The 24,670-nt window shown below is 43.4% G+C and overlaps 2 protein-coding genes across 3 annotated transcripts in view; both read left to right on the top strand.

Annotated features, from left to right (window-relative positions):
• Nucleotides 1–2,462, top strand: part of Ndc1 (NDC1 transmembrane nucleoporin) — a 58,222-nt gene extending 55,760 nt beyond the window's left edge. For both annotated transcript variants that reach the window (XM_021252069.2, XM_004874663.3), the window contains one exon: nt 634–2,462. In XM_021252069.2, the coding sequence (XP_021107728.1) occupies nt 634–697 (64 nt within the window). In that variant the 3' untranslated portion in view covers nt 698–2,462. The remainder of the gene's footprint in view (nt 1–633) is intronic.
• A 16,791-nt stretch (nt 2,463–19,253) lies between these two features.
• Glis1 (GLIS family zinc finger 1) overlaps nt 19,254–24,670 on the top strand; it is a 196,824-nt gene continuing 191,407 nt past the window's right edge. The window contains exon 1 of the mRNA XM_087214703.1: nt 19,254–20,344. Within this exon, the coding sequence (XP_087070829.1) occupies nt 20,077–20,344 (268 nt within the window). The 5' untranslated portion in view covers nt 19,254–20,076. The remainder of the gene's footprint in view (nt 20,345–24,670) is intronic.

The raw sequence follows: 24,670 nt of genomic DNA, 5'->3' as shown, positions 1-24,670 counted from the left end.
ATCTTTGATTGTATTCAATTTTTGTCCAAAAGTTTAAGAGGAAAGTTTTATACTAGTTTCAGTGCCCTGATTTTGTCTAGGTAGTGTATTTTTGTAGTGATGAGGGTGGAGAGGGAATTCTGTCTCCATCTAAAGCATAATTTTATGTTCAAAGGGAAAAGTAAATCTAAACCACTAAGCTGTTACCTTTGAAAGAAATTAATGGAGTCTATTGTGTTTTAACCAAACATTTTAGTTTAAAGGATTTTATATTAAAGGCAATTCAAATACACCACAACTCAAAGATAATGTTGGAATCTGTTTTAAATAAAATAATAAAATCCAGAAAATCTACTGCAAGGCCTGGAACTCTGCACAGCAGGTTCCACAGCAGAGCAGGTTAAAATCGATGCCTTCCCTTGTCAGTCTCAATTTGCTTTGGTTTTAGAAGGTAGAAGCACGCTGCTACCCCGTGCAAGCCTCTTCTTCATTAGATTAAAAAAAGTTTTCATCCACCTCTTTCAGAAGTACTAAATAAGTGAATATTTCTATTCGTTTTTAATTGTTTTGAAAAATATTGACTCTGTGCTCTGTGGTTCACTTAATATGCTTAATGTAAAATAAGCTTATGCTTTGAATTTATGTTTCATTTAGTGCTGTGCAAGCATCTGCAGAACATCAGAAAAGACTTCAGCAGTTCTTGGAGTTCAAAGAATAGTTCAGTAATATAAACTGTGTTCATTACATTGCTGATACAACTACAGACGGCACAGTAAATGTTCACCATTCTTGGATCAGAAGAAAATGGACTAATTAGATGCTTCCTTTGTCGTGGTGGTTGCTTTGAAAACTATACTTTAATGGGAGAAATCATGGAAAGAAATTCTCAACAGAACAACCGAAAACTGCCTTTTCTGTACTGATCACTTTTTGTGTGTGTGGTATAATAAAATCTTCATTCAATTTTATAAGAGCATTGAGGGCAGTAGAAACATCTCTAGCTCATATAACAATAGTAATAACTCAAAATTTTGTAAAATTTACTTTTGCAAAGAGTGGAGCCACTTGAAAAATTAAAATAGGTTGACTTGATCTGGACTTTCTAATCATTCTAAGAGGCCAGCTCCCTGTAAACTTGAAATGCATAAAGTTTTAAAACATAGTTTCTTTACTGAAGGATAAAAATGGTAATAATGGAGCAAAATTCACAGAAAAAATACTTTCTAAAGGACATGTTTTGTTAATCTGTTAGGTTGTGTTTTTGTTTTTAGGGATAAATTTAATTTGCATGATTGTCCAAAACAAGTCTCAATTTACAGATGCTAACTCTATATAAAGGAATGTGGAAAAATTCAGTTCTTAAGTTAAAAGATTAAACATTCACATTTGGCTTTTGAGAAACGGTTAACCAACGTGATGAATTTATTTTGTATCATGTTAGTAAGCAATAAGTGTGTGGGTATTTTTCCCAACTAGTTTTGCTTTCTCTTTCTAGAACAAAACATTAAGGGATTGTATAGGTTTTCAAGTGAGAGAAGAGGTTTTGGAAGAAAAAGTGGGAAGCTTCTCCTTTTTTCCCTACTGTTCATCTTCATTAGATCAAATTATTTTACGTAGCTTGTCTGGCATCACAGAGAGCAGCTTCTGCCTTTGTTAACCAGCTAATTAAAATATAATAGGAAAATCTTTAAAGCTGGAAGCAACTTAGTCATCAAATACCAAGCGGAACTGAAATGTCAGAGGGATTACTGTTCTGGGAAGTATGTTGTGTGTCCCGAATGTGAGTAGAGGTCATTTGCTAATTTGGTTGATAGACTTCTTCAAGTCCTGGTGGTAGATACTCATTGGCATAGCTTTGAACTAAAATGCTCCTTCATAATTATTTTCCTATTATCTTTTCCCACTAGTGTCGCCCAATTTTTCCTTTAAAATCAGCACAGTATTCTATATAGATCTTTAATGTGGTATGTGTCTACCATTTGTCTGTTCCATTGATGTATTATATCTTTACACTAGAATTCTTTAGCCCCCGGGCCAACTGCCCATTCAGCCAGCACATGCCAAGTAATAAATGAATCCTGCTGGCCTGTAAAGTGTCTTTATGAGACAGTGCCCCAGTTGTCATGTGTTTGGGTATTTAACTGTTGCTACTTTCCTCCCCCTCACTCTTCCTTCTTTGTGTCTGAACTACCTCCCTTTCTTTGCCTTTCTCTCTTTCTTTCTCATGCTAGGCAAGCACTCCTATCACTGAGCTACATCCCCACCTCCTTTTTTTAAATTTATTTTTAAATTTTTGAGACAGGATCTCACTAAGTTGCTCAGGCTAATCTCAAACTTGTGATCTTTCTCAGCCTCCAGAGTACCTGGGATTACAGGTGTGTGAAGTTGATTTCACTTGATCTTAGCCAAAAGGCTGAGAAGCAGTGTGAAGTTGAATTTCAAATGTAGTATTTTTTTTACAGATGACCAAAAGATTGTGGCTAGGTTAACTGAGAAGTCTTGTATTCCATATATTAAAGCCATAAGCTTTTTTTTTTTGGTACCAGGGATCGAACTCGGGTCCTTGCACTTGCACAGCAGGCGGCAAAACCACTGAGCTAAAGCCCCATCCCACCATAAGCTTTTTGTATTCCCTAGCTGAAGCATTTTGGGAGACAAGTCCTCTTAATCTTTCATTAAAGAAGAATTGTGGTATTTAACCATTGGATTCCTGAGACTGAAGATAGAATGATTCCCTTAAGCTTTGACCTGCTTATGTGAAATGCCTGGTTAGATTTAGGTTCTTGCAATTTCCTCTATACTTTGCACACTGGTATGTTTGGTGAGTAATGTGAGTCTTTCTGAGATGTTCATTGCTGTGTTTCTCTCAGGAGATAGAACTGTGTACGAATACAAGCCACATGATATCTGCCCATTGAATACTGGGAAACTGCCTTGCAGGTCTGTATTGTATAGAGTAGGTGAGGAGGTCAGTTCTCTTCCCCTGCTGTGTGTTGATGATATATGTGCCAGCTGTTGTGCCAAGGGTGTTATTAAAAGGAGCTCCTCCTGCGCACAAGGAGGACCTGAGGGAAGCCAGGAGGAGAGACGTGTTTCCTTTGATGAAATCACATTCTGCCTATGAGCCCTGATCTGTGACACTGGGTTGAAAATTAGAGTGTATGTGAAACCTTTCCCTGCTTTCAGTACAAAACATGATGGTATCTGCTCTTACAATGTGTACTTGACCTTCGTTGAAGGCATAAAGCTTCAAAACTTCTTTCCTCAAGAATTGGGAAACTATCCTGGAATAAATCTTGTACAGTTGAGCAGGAATAGATGAGCAGCAGTTCATTCCTTTGCTGGATTTCTTCCATGGCAGTTGTTTTCTGTGCCTTCCTATAAATATTTATGACACTTTATATCCTTTTGTATATCACTGGTACTGAGTTGAGTAAAAAAAAATAAATTGACAATTAAAAAAAAATGGGACAATGAACTAAAATGTGTATGTCTACAGGTTCAATTATTAATTTCCTGTGTGTGCTTCCTTAAACCATCGCAATTTAGTCTTGAGTTGTTGCTTTTAAAACCTGAAAAGGGTTAACTCTTGAGCAATGAGCTTTTGCCCTTGGCCAGACTATTTGGTGGGTGATCTGTGTTTAGTAATAACCCAAAGGTCTCTTTCTTTGTTGTCCTGGCTGTCTTTCTTCCAGAGCTAAAACAAAGAGTGCAGGTGCTGAAAGCCATCTTTTAACAGAGGTTTCTTTTCTTGCCAAAATTGTGTTTGTAAATGGATCATATTTTCCTAGACTAACAGCTATGTCTGTCAACTTTACTTAAATGAAACTGAATTTCACCTCTGGGTAGCAGAGGTAGTAAGGCGCTCTGCTTCCTGTATTACTCTCCCAATCCATAGTTGTCACTCTTTAAAACTGAATAGTTTAAAAACACAGATGGCTTTCATTCACTAGTTAACAATCTGACTATTCTTAGCAAGTTGACCTCCATTTTTAAATAAGCAAATTGTTTATGGTGTTGAGCAGAAAGGGGATAGACATGTGCCTCTGTAGTTTTCATTCATGTTCCTGAGCAGCCTTGGCAATTGCTGTAGTGATGTACAAGTTGATGTGGGGCTAGCTAATGAAAAACATTTACTGAATGTCTGTTACAGCACACATACTGGAGATGAACTAAACAAGACAGTCCCTGGCCTCAGGTCATTTACAGTCTCACGCAGGGACATTTGGAGCGTGGCACTGCAAGTGTCTGCGTGGCACAGTCACATGGGGTGTTTCTTAGATGTGTGGAGTCTGGGCTCCACTTCAGTGCGCTTTAGGTGTGGGCTGGTTCTGAAGAGATGAGGTTTTTTTTCAGTAACGGGGATGGAACTCAGGACTTTGCACTTGGGAGGCGGGTGGCAGCACCACTGAGCTAAATCCCCAGCCCAGAGATGTAGTTTTTAATCAGATGGCCTGCAGAATCCCATAGTGAGAAGGGTTTATCCTAGACCAGAAGTTCTCAGTCTTCACTATGCCTTAGGATCACTTGGCGAGCTTATTAAATCACAGATCACTGGTCTCACCTCCAGAGCTACTGATTAGTAAGTCTGGGGTGGGACCAAAGAATCTGCATTTCTAATAAGTGTCCATATTACTAGTGCTGCTAGTTAGGAGTCCATACTTTGAGAACGACTGTTGATTTCTCATACGGTATTCTCTCATGTGAGTATCTGAAGAATAAGTGCTATAAAGTAGAATTCTCCCATCTGGCTCATTTATTGAGAAGCTTGAGGAATACAGCTAGATACCAAAGGTAATGAAAGAATGTGGACAAATATGCAGGTATTCATATACTTCCCTTGAAATTACAGCAGTTAAGATGTACACCGCTCTTTCACACCATTATGTTCCCTTTACCTGGGTCTTTTTGGCAAACTTCCATTCTTTAGCCTTCCCACATATTCCCTGATAGATTTTGTTGTGTTTTTTCAATGCTTTGTTACCAAACTGAGTTAAACTATGTACCTGCTTCCCCTTGTAGATTGTGATCATTCCTTCTGGGATTTCAGTCACAGCCTTTTTTTTTTTTTGAGACTTGCTAGGTAGTCCAGGCTGCCCTTGAACTTGTGGCAGTTCTTCTGCCTCAGCCTCAAGTGCTGGGATGACAGGTGTGTGCCACCATACCTGGCTTTCAGTCACAATCTTTAGCAAGCCTTTATCTGCAGTCCTGAAGTTGAGAGCCTTGTTTCATTGATAAGATTGATGTCAGGCCAGGGATTTAGCTCAGTGGTTTCACCGCCTGCTGTGCAAGCGCAAGGACCGGAGTTCGATCCCCGGTACCAAAAAAAAAAAGATTGATGTCAAAATTTATTGGCAGCAAAACCTGACCTGAACTGACGTGACTGTGCTTACATGTTAGTGTAGAGTGTCTTGATTATGAGTTGCTGTTCCAGACCCTAGGGGGATGTCATGTAATATACACGAGTATTTCCTTTTCAAAATCTGAAAAATTCTTTATTCTGAAACACCTGACTTAGAATTTTAAGACAAGGAATTGTAGACCTGTTTTTTTTTTTTAATTTTTTTTTTTTTGGTATTGGGGATCGAAATTGGGTCCTTTCACTTGTGAGGCAGGCGGCAGAACCACTGAGCTAAATCCTTGGCCCTGTAGACCTGTTTTTATAAAATGCTGTTTAATTTTTCCATTCATTCTTGGCATTCTCTCATTGCCTGCTACACACCACGCCCTGTGATAGATGCCAGTGGTATAGAGTTGCAGACCTTGTGCTCAGAGTTCATCTTGTGTGTCCTCAGAGTTCATCTTGTGTGAGAGAAGTAAGTGGAGGAGGCAAGTTTTGCTTGCAAAGAAGCCTTTTTGTGCTTATTTACAAAGTTGCTGTGTCTTGCTACTGTTGTCTCATTGTTGATGGAGCAGCTGCTCTGTTTCTAGCCTGCTCTAATCCTTGTTGATCACATTTGTGCTCCCCTCCTTTATGGATCTTTTTCTCACTAAGTATAACATGTCTTTAGATGTCCTGGTGCTAGCTCACTTTGTCACCTACCTTATCTTGCAGTGCCATGTGGTTTCCCCTTGCCCCATGGGCTCATTTTCTCCCTGTACACGTGTATCTTACCAGATACTATTGAGCATGCCTTGCAGATAACCCTGAAACCCAATGGGTTATCACGCTGCAGAGAAACAGTGGAAGATGACTTCAGAATCACAGGTCTTTACACAGGTCTTTGATCCTTTTAGCTCTCAGTCCGTTAGTAACAGTCCTTAGTAATATCTTTTAATATCTCAGCCCATTAGTAATAGTTGACAGATCCCTTCCTAACTGTATCAAGACTCTTAGTTGCAAGGACAGAATCTCAACCTCAAATTAGCACAAGCATACAAAGGAGAGGTGATCTAAAGGCATAGGAAAGTCTTGGTGAGCCCAAGTAGATTGGCTTTTAAGCCTTATAACGAACCTGGAAAGCTCCCAGGTTCTTTTAAAAGTTCCTGAGCTTTTCATTATCAGTGCTTTAATTTTCTCTCCTTGCCAATGGCTTTCTACCACTAGCTCTTGGGTTTACATGTAATAGAGACTGACTCCATTTTTTTTTTTTTTTGGTACCAAAGATTGAACTCGGGACCTTGCACTTACGAGGTAGGCGGTGGAACCACTGAGCTAAATCCCCGGCCTTGTGACTCTGTGTTTTTCAATGCCAGCCAAGTTCCTGATTCAAAAATGAACTCTAATGCACCAGGTATCCAAGGGTCTAGTTAGGCTTGAGGGACGAGGTCATGCAGTGCCAACATAGCTTCTGAGCACCTACCTTTGTGGATGAGAATGACGTGGAGGGTGAGTCTCCCAGTACAGAAAACAAAATTTAGGGTTCAAGGCCTACGAAGGTAAGTCGGTAAATCTTATTCTGGGTTGGGCCCCCACAGTGCTCTACTAGAACTTTTAGAGACAAGTGCTCAGACTGCAACCCAAAATCCACTTATTTATTGCAAAGTGCCAACAATGCAATTAAATCTGAATACTGAGGTTTTTAGTTTAGAAAAAACAACTCATACATTAACGTCTCTTGTCTTTAAAAACAACAAGCATGCCATAGGTTCACCACCACTGTCCTAGAAGAAAGGATGATAAGGAAGATTGTACAAATTATAGTTGAGTTAGATTCCTCATTAAATTGAATTTAGATGATCTCCAGGTCCTAGCAGAAGCTATCATAAATCTAGGGCCCAAACAACACCTTAGGCCTCAATTATATCTACAAACAAGTTCTCAAATACACTGAAACAGTCAAAAATAACCAGCTCCTGAAGGAGAATACAACATGTAACCAACAAAAGCAACAGACAGGGCCCAGGATTTAGCTCAGTGGTGCTGAGCCTGCCTTGCAAGTTCAAGGTCTTGAGTTCGAAATCCTGGTACCACCAAAAAAAAAAACCAAACCAACAGACAATAGGCCATAGAGGTTCCAAATATTAGTTATCAGACAGTAAGATAACTATATTATTGTGTTCAATAAGATTACAACAAGAGATTTTAATTCATGCATGTACAATTTATAAGTTTATTTCAAAGTGTATATAAAATTTGAAAAAGCACAGGAAATTCTAGACCAGAAAAATAGAAGTCCTGAAATGAATATACTAACCTCAAATTCCATCTCCCAGCATTAATCTTCAAAAATGGTGGGGTTGGCTGGGGATTTAGCTTGGTGCCAACACACCTGCTTTGCAAGTGCAAGGTCCTGAGTTTGATGCTTAGTACCAAGAAACAAACCATGGTGGGGTAAATAAAGACATTTTCAAGCCAACAAAAGCTGAGAGATTCATTAATACTAAGAAAATATATATTTAATTTATAAGGCAGACTTTTTAGGGAGAAGAGAGAAGGATGGTAAAAGAAGGAAGAAACTGGAATAAGAAAATGGTAAATGTGAGTATTAACTTGTAAAACAATGACTTATGGGTTCTTAAATATAGAGAATTAGAGTACACATCATAATGGCAGGTATGTCAGAGTATTTAGGAGTTGAATTTACATTGGGAAGAGTAAAGCACCAATAATAGGTGTTGTCATAGTAAAGATATAAATTGTAATTTAAGGATAATCACTAAAGTAATAGTAAAAGTTCCAAGCTAAGACGGAAAGAATTAGAATAACCAAAAATAATCCTGAAAAAAGAAAAAATAGGGCCAGGGATTTAGCTCAGTGGTTCCGCCACCTGCCTTGCAAGTGCAAGGTCCCGAGTTCGATCCCCAGTACCAAAAAAAAAAAAAACAAACAGGAGTGAAATATATATATATAAATATATATAAACCAGGAGTGAAAAAATATAAAGCAGATAGGACCAATAGAATGCACATAGTAAAACATTTTAAAACGTACATCAGTAATTACATTAAATATAAACAGTCTGTTGATTCCACTAACTGGTATATGTCCAATAGAAAAGAGAGTATATACTCTCCAAAAGTCATGTTTACAAGGTTTCTTGTGGCAGAACTTTTTACAGTAGTTGCAGATTAGAGACTAGTGTCTGAACAGAAGGGTTAAGTACATTATGCTGTACTTTTACAATGCAGTATTACATTGTAACACTGCAATCAAAAGAATGAACTGTTGCTATATGTAGTAACAGGAAAGACGCTCATGATATTAAGCAAAAGAAGCTAGACAGAGGAATATGTATGTACTGTGATTGCATATATATGCATTTCAAGAATAGATAAAAATAAAAGAACTGATCCTGAGGAAGAAGGTAGCATGTTATCTTGGGAGGGCATGAGAAAACTTCTGAGGAAATGGCTCTATCTTGATTTAGATTACATGGGTGTATTCGTGTAAAACCTTATTGAACTAGGTGTGTAAGATTTGTGTACTTTCAAGTACATTGCCTTAAATACACAAAAATCAGAGATACAGAATATTTGAATGGTGTAAACAGCAAACTTGACCTGCCTGGACATTTAATGAACTGCCCCTACCCACTGAAGGACAGGCGTTCTTTGTTGAATGTTTACAAATCTGCCCATACACTAGTCCATAAAGCAAGTTTCAAAAGATATAATTTAAAGTATATTTGTCTATAAGGAAATTAAGGTAGAGATCAATTAAAAGTGGTAATTAGAGCACTTGGTGTTTTGAAATTAAGAAATAACACTTAAATCATCCACAGGTCAAAGAAGAAATCATAGATATAGAAAAATACAGAAACTAATGAGGTAGAGCTAAAGGCATTCTTAGAAGGAAATTTGTACCTTAAATGCATATATTAGAAAAGAAGAAAGGCTGGGGATGAGTGAGTTAAGTGTCAATTCAAAAAGCTAGAAAGTGAAATTAATTACTTTAGACCTTACCACTTGTATACTTTTTTCAGTTGTGATCTATGATGATGACCAGTTTACTCTCATCTTTTCCAGTGGTCCATAAATTCCTTGGTTTCAGGGATCATGTCTTACTCCTTAGATCCCTGCTGTCTAGTAAAGTACTTTTGTCCATGGTTCATATTGGTGCGTGCAGCCTGAATCAAACTCATTGTCAGTGTCTAAGAGTTGTTCCTAACCCAGGGCCTCAGACTCAGACGTTCACAGAGGCAGAGCATGTGGCAAGGGGATGAGGATAGTCAATGGTGGGGGGCTGCAGCAGATGAGGGGGCTTGTGCCCATGTAGCTGGACGCCTGCTGCCACATGGCTGTAGCCGACTGCTGTTCTGGGAGAGTGCTGGCCCAGGACTGCCAGCTATCCCCCATTTGCTTATAAGAATGCAGAAATTGGACTTTGATAATGAAATCTCCACTTTTAAAGTGTTGGCAACTAATTAATTTAAAAAAATGCAATGAGTGCCAAACCAAACTACACAGCCCCATGACTGCCAATTTGCAACCCCTGTTTTATTTCACACCTTCAGAGCTGGGGATGTGTTTTATATCTGAATATCCCAGCCAACAGACTCTGGAGCAGCCTCTTCCATTAAGCATATTACTTCCCTGAAGAGAAGGGTCCAGGCTGCTTCCTAATAGGATTTCTGAGTCTTACCTATAAGAAGTTTGCAGGTTTTAAAAAGTCTTTTTTGTAGTTAGTTGTTTCTCCCAGCTGAATCAGACATAAGCTCCCGGGGAGTTGCCCCCCTCTTTTTGTTGTTACATTCTTAATGATGCATTCTGACTTTTTCACTCTGTTTTCTACACATTTGTCACAACTTCTGCTTTTGGATCTTCATGCTGGAAAATCTGAGGCTTACATGGAAGATTGATTTTTAATGCCCCTTGCGTTGTTTTTCTGCTATAACATTTGCATGCAATTACCACATTTTAAAAATAGGAGACCACGGAGTTTGAAAAAAGAATCTTCTGGGTGGATGAGCAAATGGAAAGGCCAGCCTTTAATTCTGTTAACATCCCAATTACATTGAGGTAACCCTTGTGACGATTTCTGTCCCTTGTAATGCAATACCTGTTTTTTGTTCCAGAGATGGGGACCAAAACCTAGCTGACTCAACCCTTGCCAAATCATGGAAGTTGATTGGAAGACTCACATTTTTCACTGGCCAGCAGAGGTCACTGTTTTGAAGTTGTTAGAGGAACAATTGTCTACTCCACAGCACCTCTTTTGTTTGTGGGAGATTTTATGCACAGTACTGTGGGAGATTTTTTTATTATTTTGGTACCAGGGATTGAACTCAGCACCTTGTGCTTGTGAGGCAGGTACAGTGTCACTGAGCTAAAGCCCTGGCCCTATGGAAGATTTTTAAATCCATACTTTTCTGTGTTTTCCATGTGTTCTACCAAATGAATTATTTGTATATATTCTATTAAAAAGTGCTTAAGCCCAAGGACCCGAGTTCCATCCCCGGTACCAAAAAAAAAAAAAAAAAAAAAAAAGTGCTAGTGTTTTGAGTAGACTAGATGCTCGTGGAGTGGTAACAGCTACCTTTTATTGAGAACTTACTGTGTGCTGGACCCCATGTAGGGTTACACACTCTAGATGCATTATCTTTTTTTTTGTGCCGGGGGTTGAACTCAGGACCTTGCTCTTTTTTTAAAAAAATGTTTTAAAAATTAATTTCATTGGTACATATTAGGTGTACAATATAATGACATTCATCATTGGAAATCTGCACCTTTACATAATCTCTCTTGCTTATTTTTCCCACTTCTCCTGCCCTCCCTATTTTCAAAGACTTTGTTTTCATTTTTTCATTTTCTCATATTAATTCCATTCCCTTCTTTCCTTTCCCCTACCCCTCCCACTTCCCCTTCCCCTTTGCCCCTTTTCTTTCTATTTCACATTATCTATTATACCTTTTAGTCCTTACTTACACTTTGAGTTTCTCACACTAGAGAAACTATTCGGTATTTACACGTGTGTCCTATTTATTTCACTTAAGAGTATCGCCTCAGGGCTGGGGATTTAGCTCAGTGGTCTTGCTGCCTGCAGTGCAAGTGCTAGGACCTGAGTTCAATCCCTGGTACCAAAAAAAAAAAAAGAGTATCACCTCAATGTGCATCCATTTAGCTATAAAAGTCTCTAATTTCTCATTTTTTATGGCTGAGTAGTACTCCATCTTATAAAAAAACATTGTCTTTATCCAGTCTCCAGGTGATGGGCATTTGGGTTGCTTCCAAGTTTTAGCTATTACATACTGCTGCTATGAACATGGGCACACATATATCACTGTGGTATGATTCTTTTAATTCTTTGGGGAAGATACCCAGCAGGGGAATAGGTGGGTCAAATGGGACTTCCAGTCCTAGTTCTTTGAGGTATCTCCATATTGATTTCCACAGTGGTTGCACCAGGACCTTGCTCTTGCAAGGCAAGCGTGGTGCCACTGAGCTAAATCCCTGGCCCTACATGCATTAGTAGTCGTCTTCCAGGACTGTTGAGGTTACTTCAGAAGAATCTGAGGCATGGTGTAAAGTCGTTCGTTTAAGGACACAGTTAATGGAGATGTATCCTATGTAGGGAGATCTGTATTCAAAAGCAAGGTCTTCACTTTCTTGGGAGTTTTTTTTTTTTTCCTAAAGAATATTTCAGCAGCTTGAGGCAAAAACCATCAGGAATGTATGAAAGGAGTTATGTATTTTTGTAAGCAAAACCTTAGAAAGAGCTTGATGATTTTTCCTTTGCAACGTTCAGCCCGTTCTCTGCTGAAAGAAGCTAGACTGCTTCTTGGTATCCTTTGAACATGGGAACTGTGGTGTTTGTCAGGCTTTGTTTCTTGTCCAGATGGAAACAAATATTAATAATACATTGTCTCCAAAAATGTTCTGAACTTAACTTACTTAGTAAATAAAGTTTACTTAAAGATTTGTTATTACAGTTTACAAGGCCAGCTGAAAACTTAACTTTGGAAAGAAATAAATTGTTTGTGGATGAAAAGATAAATCTGTTTTAGTGGACTTTTAAGTATTTGTGTTTTAAAATTAATCATCAGGATTTTCCATAAAGCTGGAAAGATCTGAGAGGACTGCTGTGTTCCTCACTGGGTAATGAGTAGTCTGTTTGACCTTCTTCACTGAGAACAGTAAGAAAAGGGTTTGTATTTTGCTAAAAGACCTTTATTTCTGGAGTCTTACAGATTGGCCTGGTGTACTGCTGTCCATCTCTCATTTCAAGGTTTGTGTGTGTGTGTTTTTTTTAAATTGCTATTAACCATAACAATTATTAGAATAGAAAACCAAATTGTTTATATTTTCTTAGTTAACTAATAAGATGAAGTTGGCTTATTTTTGTTGACAGCAATATTTAGTAAGTTGTTACAGGGACAACTAATAGATCCAATAGCAATACTTACACCCCGAGAAAATGGCTTTATAAACAAACTATACACTTACAGCCAGATTTTAATTAGAGGCTGTGGGAAATGGTTAAAGGACACCAGCATAGCATTCATGCACTCATTCATTCAGTCAGTAGACACGCATCTACCACGTTACCTCTTCTGAGCACTGGGAGCCAAACAGTGAATAAAGCAAATGAACTTACTGTTCTAGAGAATGGATCTAGACAACGAACACAGCAAAGGCCATGTGGTGAGTGCAGTGAAGAACAAATGGACAGTGGACAGTGGAGTTTTATTTCAGGTGGGATGACCACATTTGGTCAGAGGGCTGAAGGGAGTAAGGGAAAGAATGTGTGTGGATATGGGGAATGGGGTTCTGAAAGCAGACAGGCCCCAGGTGGGAGCTGGTGAGCTCCAAGGTAGTGAAGCGGTGTGGTGTGGTATGACTCGGCCCAGGTGTGTGTGTGCGTGTGTGTGTGTGTAGTGAGGTCAGAGGCCTAGGCAGGGACCTGGCCATGGCAGGCAATAGTAGCTCTGAGAAAGACTTTGCACTCAATGCCGACAGCCATTGAAAAGTTCTGAGAAAAGGAAGTAACATGGGCTAACTTAACCCTTTTAAAGGTTCAATCTGGCTGTTCTGTGGAAAATAGAGTGGGGAGAGGATGGCTGACAAGAATGAAAGCAGGGAACCTATTTAGGATGGTGCTGTCAGCCTATGGAGAGAGGGTGGTGGCCGAGACCAGAGCAAGGACAGGGAAAGGGAGGGAAGCAGGCAGATTTGATCCCCTTTGCTGGAAGAGTTGACAAATTCCTGATAGAAAGGTTGTGAGGTGTGGCTACAAGGTGTTTGGTCCGAGGAGCTGGTGGGACAGAATTGTCACTTGCTGAGATAGAGGAGCAGGTTTACAGGGCCAAGGGGAAGCAAGATGACTTAATAAGGTTTGGCTACACAGAGCCGAAAAACAAAGTGGCAGCCTAAGTAACAGCAATTTATTTTTTTCTCAGAAAAGATCCAGAAATAGGCTGTCCAGTGCTGCTGTGGTGACATCCTGAGGTTATCCGGGACTTGGTATCCCTTCCAGACAAGGGGAAGAAAGAAGGGAGAACAGAAAGCCTCCCTTTAAGGAGACTTCCGGAAAGGCCACATACTTCCCCTTACATCTCACTGGCTACAGTGTAGTCACATGGCCACATCTGGTAACAAGGGAGCCTGGGAAGTGCTTCCTAGAGGTTGTGTGTATATCAATGTGGGCTGCCAGCAGTCTCTGTGCTAGAGTTCAGTTTGGGAAGAGATGCATTGTAGTCTTACCTCATGTAGCCCTATGGCCTTGGCTAAGATTCCATACACTAAGTCTGTTTCAACCGAAAAGTCAAAGAATTGGACTGAATGATTTATTTATTTTTTTTGAGACAGGATGTCCTTGAACTCTCTGTGTAGCCCATGCTGGCCTTGAACTTGCAGCGATCCTCCTGCCTCAGCCTCCCAAGTGCTGGGATTACAGGGGTGCACCACCACACCTGGTGCTGGACTGAATTTTTTTGGGGTACTGGGGATTGAACTGGGGACCTTGCGCTTGTGAGGCGGGCAGCGGAACTACTGAGCTAAATCCCGGGCCTCGGGACTGAATGATTTTTAAATTCACTTCCAACTGTAACATTGCATGAGTCTTTGAGTTTGGCATACAGGAAGGTAAGTATGGGTTTTATGGAAGATATGTCTTTGAAGAAATGATTATGCAAGAAGATGTTTATGAAAGTCTTAAAACTGATTTTGTAATTAGAAGATTAATTTCAGACATATATATGAATATTATTCCATTCTTCTGTTTTTCAAAATGCTTTCTGCATATAGTACAGATTTTAATATATGCCTGAAGAGAGAAGTTAATGAACTACATAATACTTCTATGTATCCATAAACTTGCTATTTATTTTATAAGAAAAAATTTAATAAAAATGTGAATAATCAACTACCGTGGTGCCTGGGTTTATGAACTTAATTTGTTTTGCAATTTGAGAGAAGATGGCTGCGTTTATGTTTGTGTGGAGAAGATGGCTGTGGTCATGTTTGTCACCCAATGCGGTGTTGGTGAATGGAAGCAAAATTTTGCCAAATGCTTTTTGTTTGGAAACTGAATTGTTTACAACAGAAGTGTTAGTACCGGAAGCATTAATGTATTCATTTCCTTATTCACACACAGATACACTGTTTCAGCCTCATTTTACCAACTTTTGGAGCTGTCTGGCATGAGTGAGCCTGGGGAGCTCTGCTCTTTCCCCCCTCAAGGACACGAACCCCACTTCGAGTGTGTGCCTCCTGGCCATCTTTAGATCTTCTCTGAAGAGACGTTTGTTGAGGCCTTTGCCCAAGTTTTGATTGGGTTGTATCTTTGTTGTTGAGTCATAAAAGTTTGTTATGTATATTCTGCATAGTAACCCTTATCAGACATATGGTTTACAAATGTCTTCTGCTATATATTGTCTTTATTTATTTATTTTTTGAGACTGGGTCTTGCCATGTTGCCGAGGTTGGCCTTGAACTCCTGGGAACTAAGAAGGGTGCTGCCTCCGCCTCCTTAATAGCTGGGATTGCAGGTCCATACAACTATACCCAGCTAGGTAGTCTTTTCACGCCTTTGAGAATGGCCTCTGATGAGGACAATTTTAAATTCTGATGAAGTCCATTTTATCTATTTTTTCTTTTGTTTCTCATGTTTTTCATGTCATATCAAAGAAACCATTGCTAAATCCAAAGTCAAAAAAGATTTACCCGTACATTTTCTTCTAGGTGTTTTGTAGTTTTCACTCTTGTATTTAGGTTGCTGTCCATTCTGAATTACTCTTTATATATGGTGTGAGATAAGGGTCCAACTTCATTCTTTTGCATGTGGATATCTACTTGCTGCAGTATACATACATACATACATACATACACACATTTTTTTCCTAGTACTAAGAATTGAATCCAGGGCTTTTGCACACAGCTGCATCCCCAGCCCTTTTTATATTTTCAATTTTGAAGCAAGATCTCATCAAGTCACTAAGTTGCCCAGTTTCAAACTTGTGATCCCCCTGCCTCAACCTCCCAGAATGCTGGGATTACAGGCATGTGCCACTCCATCTGACTCCAATACCATATTTGAAGAAATTATTTTCTGCTCCCTGAGTGGTTCAGGCAATCTTAGATAAATGGGAAGAAGACACTCTTAAATGTGAGAACTTTGGCAAATCACTTAATCTTGAACTTTTATTTCCTCACCTAGAAAGTGAGGATGGTAACCTCTTTATCTCAGAGATCTTTCTAGGATTAAATGAGATCACGTGTCAGCCACAGCACCTAGGACATAGTAGGTTCCCCAGTGAATGTTAACTCTTCCTTCTCTGCAATGAATACAATCAGAGTGAGCAATGTACCATCTGTCACACCAGGACACAAGAGATCTTAGACAGATACAAGTGCAGGCAAGCTAATTAAGTAGTGGTCAGTCTTTAATAATTTAGTCAGTATTCAGCAAATACTTCCTCTTGCTGATGTGTGAGAATCTCTTCTAGGTCTTGGAGCTACACAGGAAAGGTTGCCCCTGCTTTCCCAGAGCTTAGTCCAGAAGCAGAGACAGATTGTTAAACAGTTTCCGAATGGTGCAGGAAGTTCTGAGACAGAGTCAAGCAGACAATGCAGGAAACAGAATTCAAAGAAGGCTTCTAGGGGAAAGTGACACTTGAGCTGGGTATTAAACGACCTGAAGGCAGGATTATGCAAGGCGGGGTGAGAAGGAGAAATGTTTGCACAGGAAATATCAAATACAAATATTTACACAGCCATTTGGGAGCTGTTAATGATCTTTAAACAGGGCAGTGCCATGGACAAATCTGTATTTTAGAGGCAGATAGGGAGACCAATGGGGAAAATGGGTAATTGGGAAGGGGAGGAAGTGGAGGAGGATGAACTCGGTGAGAATGAGAAATGTAGTGAGGATGGAGAGAAGGGGGCTTTAGGTGGATTTATGACAAATCAGATATGAGAGCATGGGAGAGGGCTTAGGACAGTGGTGGTGAACCTTTTAGAGCTTTCAATAACAAACAGCTTGCTGTGGCACACGTGCCATAGGTTCACCACCACTACCATAGGACGAGTCTCAGATTTCTGCCTCTGGAAACTTGGGCCAAGAGACATTCACCCAGGGAAGGACACAGGAACAATGAGCAAAGTAAGAGAAGAAAAAAGTGGTGTCTGCTGGCAGATGGGTCCCAGTGGAGGGGTTGAGCAGGCAGACTATGTGGGACAGGAGTGCAAAAGAGGGTTTGAGTGGGAACATGGATTAATCGAAAAAGCACACATTTCCTGACCAGCCCACTGAAGTGACAAGTGGGTTTTGTTCTTAACAATTAAAATATGAATGAGTTTTATTTTAATATATAAATATTTTATTGTTAGTATATGTGGTACATAATAATTGTACTCACCTTAGGGAACTGTTACATATATACACATCACAATCTTGACCATTTTTATTCCCCTTCCCCGCTGCCCTCCCCTTGTGTTTCATTTTAATACCAAAATAATAAAAAGTATAGTTCATAATCTCACTGCTCACATAACTCCTGTTGGAAGGAGGATATATCGTTATGTGTATGTTAGAAAATACAAACAATGTAGAAAAGTATAAAAAATGAAAAGTGCAGGCTTCCCCCAATTCCCCTAATGACTGTTAACAGTTTTCTTCTGACTCCTTCTCTGAAAAATAATGGATATTCTGAGTATCTCCCAAGGGGAACTCCCCGCACCGAGCAGATGAACCTTCTCATCACTTTGATGGGCTTCACGAGCCCACCTCTCCTGATGGGGTGGACCTGGGAGCCCACTGAGGAAGGCACAGTCCCAGGGTTCTTAGCTCAGGAATGGTGGCAGCACAGGCTAGGTTTACAGTACAGAATATCTTAATGAACTGTTGCTGCATTTGGAAATTTGGAGAACCTTTCTGCCTGCTGGTCCAGTCGGTTAAATGACTCATTCATCAAATGTTTTCAGGGTCCCAAGTAAATGTGCATAACTCTATGGTGTGTGTGTGGGGGTGGTGGTGCAGGCACCTGGTGGCACTGTTGGAGGGTTGGTGAGTTACTCTTGGTGCTTTCTACTTCCCCTCTCCTGCCATAAAAGTAGCAACAGTTTCCAGCTATAAATCCCCAGACCCAGGAGAGCCCTGAGATACCTATGCAGCCCTTGGCCTGTGTGCTCCAGGCACCGTGGTTGACACCTGAACATATTAGGGGCAGAGTGGATGGCACAGGAGGAAGAGCACTGGTCTTGGGGTCAAGAAGCCTGCACCCTGGGGCCAGGTTTGCCACACTCCACCTCACAGCTGCTAGCCAGTGACACCCTCTCCTCCGAATGTGGGGTGAGTCTAACCCAAACTCCAAGGGCCTTCCTACTATCGTTGCTTTTTGTAAGATAATTGTGTTTAGCAAGTCATAGGACATCAAATTTTATGATTCTTAAAATCATGTTTTCCTCAAATTCTGGAAATGCTGCTCAGGGTGTCTTATCCTTTTAGAATCCTGTGCTGTGAACCCCACCTGTGTGCAGTAGGAAGGAGCTCGATACTTTTTTCAATTTGAGACCAAGGTCAAAGAGACCAGACCACAAAAAGAAGCAGGGCAGGACCCCTGGGCAGTCTAGATACCAGCACACGGTGCTCAGGGGAGGTATGGAATCCAGAGCCCTAGATGACTTGCAGAATCCATTTCAGGGTGAGCGGTGCTGGATCCTTCAATACCCCTGACAGGAAGGCCAGGCCCAGGTGAACACCCCTACTTGTACAGGAGGAAACTGAAGCTCACAGAGGGGATCTGAGGCGCATCCAGTCGCCAGGAAGCCTTATTAGCCCAGCACTCTCTCCTACGAGTTGGTCTGGCCTCCTCGCAACACTGCCGCCTGGGGGGGGGGTCCCCGAAGCAGGGGGACCGGGTACAGGCCCTGGAGGCACCGAGACCCTATCGCCTAGGTGGACTCTTTCCCCTGGAAAACACTTACCTGGAAAACTTCGCCTCGGTCATTTCCGCGTTAGTTAGCATCCCCAGGAGGCGCGGGAACAGCCCGACCGCGAGTGTGGAAGTGTCTCGGCTGGGCCCCAGGGGCGCGCTCGGCTGTCCGCACGGTGCCCCGCGCCGCCCCGGGTCCTGTCCGGCTCCGCGGCCGAGGGCAGCCACAAGCACAGGATCCTCTCGGCCGCCGCCTGTCAAACCCTAGGCCTGGCCCCGCCCAGGAGCCCGCCCTCGCGGCCCGATTGGCCTGGGCCGGTGGCCGCGGCGAACCAGGGGCCCGAGCAGCCGTCCGGAGCCGGTCCGGCCCGCCCCAGTGCCGCCCGGCAGGACGCGGCGTCTGCGGGGGCTTCGGCGCCGGAGGAGGCGCGCCGAGCCGAGCCGTGCGCCCCGAGACTGCAGAGCCCCGGAGAGGTGAGAAGGGGCGCGGTCTGCGGCCCGGGGTGGGGGTGGGGGTGGGGGCCCGGGACCCGCAACTGAGGCGGGCGGCACCCGCTCAGAGCCAGTCGAGTTTGGGGTCCCTGGCCCTCGCGCCGGGGCGGAGGACGGGAGAACCGAGGCTGTGGCGGAGATGCCCAGCACGCACGGCTGGAGAGCGTGAGGCTGCGGTCGTCAGTGCCGAAGTCCGAGCGGGTGAATGAACGCGAGCCCGCGAGTGCGCGTTTACCTGGGGTGCGGTGTGCGTGGAAGCCGGCGAGCACTGGCATCTCCCACGCCGAGGAACTGCGCGCACGACTGTGCGTTTCCCCTGACGCGCGTGGGAATGTGTGGCTCGGGGTGCGCGTGATGGGCCCACGCCGTGGGGTGGGCGCCCACCGTCCGACTCCAGTGGAAAAGTTTTGCGGGTCGCCGGTGAGCGGCGGCGGATCCGCGCCCAGGACCTGTGAGTGCGCGCAGCCCGGCCTGGAGCGCCGTGGAGTGGACAGCCAGAGAAACCCCGCTCTGGGGATCCTGTCGCCGCCGGTTCCCTGCCGCTCTAGGGGACGCCGGGCAGGCTCTCTCCCCTCAAGGCCTCAGTTTCGCCATTCGTCCAAAGAGGGCTGGTCTCCGAGGAGGTGGATTCGGGCGGGAGGCGGGAACCGAGCCGGCGTCGCTCAGAGCTGAGAACAGGGCGTGTGCGTGGGGCCAGGTAGGTGAAGGTTGCGTAGTTATGGTGCACTATTCTAGCTGGGCCCAGGGTGGTCCCCGGGAAGAGGATCCACCGCCTGTGTTCTAACGCGCCTGTGCTATCTCCCCTCCCCAGGAGCCTGGCGCGACCCCCAGCCGTGCGCCCCGCCCCGGCGCCATGCACTGCGAGGTGGCCGAGGCGCTTTCGGACAAGAGGCCCAAGGAGGCCCCAGCTGCGCCCGGCCCCGGCCGCGGGCCCGCCGGCCTCAGCGCGCACATGGCCTTCAGGGTCACCGCGAGTGGCGGCGGCTGTGGGGACGGGGGCCCTCGGGACCTGCACCCTCGGCTGCCCGTGCCACCGCTGCGCGCCCACGACCACCTCCGGCCCCGGAGTCCGCGAGACTACAGCCAGTCCAAGGCTGCCGCCGCCGCAGCAGCCGGGAAGGGTGAGTCTGGCCCTGCCCACGTGCCTGGCCGCGGGTGTGGGGAGTCTTTCGGCTCCGCCCGCGCCCAAGCCTTTGAAGGGATACTTGGGAACTTTCTTCGAGTTTCTCGATTTCTCTGTCATTGTGTGGGATTCGCTTGTCAAGTATTGAAATGATGCCTGCTTTCGGAAGCATCAAATTTAAACTCAATAAGGATTTTTTTTGGGGTAAGTGTGTATAGAAGGCTCAGATTACATAATTTTGCTTCTGTATGTTTCTGATAAAAGTTGTGTGAACCACCAACATTTTATTGTATCTTGGGGGAGTAGCAACTCCTGGGTCCGGTATCTGTTTTTGAGCAGCTGAGTGCACACTTTGAAGTATTCCAATCTCTTTAAATAACAAAAACCAGGAGGGACCTTTAGCAGGACCCCACCCCTCTTGGGACCTCAGTTTCCCTGTCTGTCAAGGGAAGAATTTATTATACTGGATGATTTCTAGGTTCCGGATGGAGAATTATCTGACTCTATGATGCAGCATGAATCAAGTCATGACTGAAAAATTGGCTTTTCTGTAGTTGGTGTTTCAGAAGCATAGGCTTGGCCAGAAGTCACTTTACAGTGAGTACCTTCTGCTGCCAGTGAGGCTGGAGAAGAGAGGTCGGCCGGCTCTGGTAGGGGCTTGAGCCAGGGATGGCAGTGATGTCCTCACGAAAGTGTTCATCTCATCCAGTTAATTATTATTGAGCCATTATTTATAGGTTTCATGCTGACAGATAATTAACCAGGAATTTGAGAAATTATTAAAGTGCCGTATCTGCCTTCTCCCTTTTCCCCCCTTTGGGAGAAACCAAAGCATTGGGGTTTGGTTATCTCAGCACTTGGGACCGCTTGATTCTCTGTCCAGGTGATTTCCAAGGAAGACAAAAACAGTGTCTCCTCATCAGCCCAGCACCTTAGACAAGGCCAGCTAGCTTCCTGCCCAGTTCTGGCCCTGGTCAAATGAAATAAATGGACGCATGTTTTTGTTTTTGTTTTTAAAGAAAACAACTGACTCTGTAGGAGAGAGATATTTCTTGTCTTCTTTTAAATGTCACTCTCTTACCCAAGACATAAAGACCGTGTTTGAGAAGGACAGATACGGGGAAAGGCCTGCAGAGTGTTTTTGCTGGAATACACATGCCGAGTCTCTCTTCCCAGAGGGAAGTGCCACAAGGCAAGATGCAGTATGAGTGAGGTTTCACTGCTTGCGCTCCCCAGCTTGCCCTGCTCCAGGACGCAGTCCTCCCTTATGGCCATATTCTGCTGCATTCTATTGTGTTTTAAGTTGCAGCTAGCATCTCAGAGAGCATTCTGTTGTCCAAAGATAGCCATTGTTCCATGCTGTGGTCAGAGACTTTTTATTATACATTGTCTTCCATATACCTACTGCCAGTCCGCCAAACCCCAGTTATTTGTGTCTATACCAACCCCCACCCAGTGTCTAAAATAAGAAATCGTCATGTTGGGATGCATTTGCAAAGGGCAGAGGAGGACAAAGGGATGGGAGAAAGAGCTCCTTTATTTGTACCTCTAGCTGGTCTCTGGTTACATTTTCTCCAGGAGGCTGCTAAACTGTTTTTGTTTTTTCCCCCCACAGCCTCCCAGTGACGTTGGTGGGTGGGATTTATTACACACATTTGCAAGATGAGGAAACTGAGGCCCTTGGGTGGGAGAAATGCGTGGTATGTAGAAGGCCACCCAGGGGGTCAGGCGTTGTGAAAGCCAGAGCTCTGGCATAACCTGCCCTCTAGAGAAGGGGAGGTGTGGAGACGGAGCCTCCTTGTCTCTGCAGGCACCTTCCTCCGTAAAGGCAAGCAGCTTGGGAGAAAACCAGCAGGTCTCTGCAGCCCTCTCAGAAATGTTGTTAAGGAAGGGGCACCTTCCTGCTGCGCCTTCTTGCACCACAATAGTTGCCAGGCCACATGACCCTTCAATGTGGTGCCTAGCTCCAAGCTCTCAGGCTTATTGGAAACAGACAGAAATACCGATTGAAACATATTTATTGGCTGTGCTGGAAACGATAAGAACCCCCCTCCCCTTGTGTGGGATGCTGGGAGGAGTAATTTTACTCCTCTGAGCCTCGGGTTCCTCTACTTATGGTAGGTTTACCCTGAGACCAGCTTGGAAAGACTGATGACAGTATTAGTGAGAAAGAATGAGGAAGGACCATCTCAGTGCCTGGTTACTTTAGGATTACTAAATATAATGTGTTTAAGTTTTCAACCTCTGGTTTTTCCATTTGCATGAGAGGTAACAATGCTGACCTCACAGGCTAAATAAAACAAGGGTCGAATGAATGCTTTATAAACAAAAAAGGTAGAAGAGGTCACATTTGTTCATTTGTGCCGGGTTCCATGCTGGGCCAGTGATACTTGCAATAAAGGGGGTGGAAGGGGGAGCAAGGAAGATTTGCCTTTTAAAATGTTGGATGTGAAGGAGACCAGCTCTATGCCATGGGAGTGGAGCATGAGAGGTGCCATCTTCAGATCTTTTGTGGCCACTGCTGCCCAGTGACTTGGTCTGGCTTTTGCCTTGCATAGACCCTAAACAGGGGAAGGGATGACATGCTGCATCCAGCAGTTTATCCATACACGCTGGGGTCCTGTGTGTTTCCAGATCTGGACTGGAAGGCACCGGAGATGGTGCACGTCATGGATGAACATTCTCATCATTTACAATAAGAATCACGATCTGTTTATGGCAGAGTCCCGCTTATCCAGATTCCAAACAGCTGGGAAGGCCAAACCGCCAGATGCTGCATTTTTCTTTCTTATTATTAAACACCCGACGCTGCTTTTGTAAGTCTTGACAGGGGAAGAAGGTGAACATCTGGGCTTCCCGCGGGCTGACAGCTTTGTGGCGATGGCCGATGACGGTTGTTCTCTGCCTAGTGCTTTAGTTTTCAGAGCCTGTTCCCATACGTTCCCTCATCTGGCTCTGCCTATCTTGTGGGCTCTTCCGAGGGAACAGATGGAGCAGCACTTTCTGCCTGTAAAGTGGGGGGCAGATCCTGACTCTTCTGATGTGACTCCCATTTTATAGATGAACACATGGAGGTTCAGGGATTTGCTCAAAGCTACAGGCAGTAAGTGGCAGTTTCTAAGGCTTCTAGCTCCAAATATTTGATTCAGCTTCCACACTTGTACCATCTGCTTGTCTGTGCAGGCAACTCAAAGCTGCTGTTTGCAACCAAGACCTTCTGAATGTTCCCAGAGAATTAAAAACTCTTTATTTTTGCTATTTCTCCTGTCTTGAATCTTTGGAAATTGGTAACTAATCTTTGTGCCCTGTCTAGAAGACTTTGTAGTTAACCAGATGATCCCATTTGTCCAAGCCAGATAATGAGGCCGTTAATTCACATCGACTTTTCTAGGCCCTTTTCACCATGTATCAAGGCTGGATACATCCCAGCAAAAAAGGAGACCGATGATCACCACAAATGTGAACTCTGCTATTACGAAAAACAGCCGCCATAACATGCCTGTAAATGAGAAAAAGTAGTCAATCTTATGCCTTAAAAAATAAAGCTATTTTTTTTTTCTCAAAGAGGAAAAAAAAAAGGAAAGCAATTGTAGGTTGTGTGCTGGGTGTCAAGGGCTGGTGGTATTAGGGAGCAAGATGTGATGGTTTTGGTGGTGTTACCTGGTCGAGTTTCATCATCTAAATAGGAAGCCACTGTGTTGTTCTGGGGAGGTTTGGAGTGCTAGTGCATCCATAATAGAAAGGTATGAGTTATTTTTAAAGCATTTTCCCCCTCTGGCTCTGGTAGGCAATTTGCTTGCATTTCATCCATTTTAAAGTGCTGGTCCTGTGATCCGGAAATAATCAGATCCAAATTTTTTCAGTGCTTGAGGTTTCAAATAAGGGGGAGAAAAACCTGCTGGCCAAATGTCAGGCTCAGTGAGACAAAGAGAAACAAGTATGTGTGTGGATATACAAATGAGATAGGAACATGTTGCGTCTATAATCCTAAGAGTTATGTATCCGACAAATCTTTTATAGTCATGTAACGGAAATATAATTCCCAAAGATTCCCTGAGAATCTTGTGCGGCTAGAATTTCTCTTCCCTTCCGGCCGCTCAGACTCTGTCGAAGCTGCTGAGACTTGGTGAGTAACACGGGAAGGGAACCATCACATGAAATCACGACTTGACGTAGGCTTTGTCGGTCCCCGTGGTTTACCTGTAGCATACCTAGCTGGCTGAGGTCTTGGGCCCTCCTGGCTATAAGAGGAGCAGTAGGCTGTGTTGCTCTGTCTCGGTAAATTTCTGTATGTGCCACAGTTTAGCCTCACACTTCAAAAAAA

Source organism: Heterocephalus glaber, unplaced genomic scaffold (genome assembly GCF_053883595.1).
Source record: "Heterocephalus glaber isolate CG9 unplaced genomic scaffold, H.glaber_assembly_v1.0 deba00001449, whole genome shotgun sequence".
In the NCBI taxonomy this organism is placed as follows: Eukaryota; Metazoa; Chordata; class Mammalia; order Rodentia; family Bathyergidae; genus Heterocephalus; species Heterocephalus glaber.
Note: the sequence above shows the minus strand (reverse complement) of the source record. Positions and strands in the feature narration are given on the sequence as shown.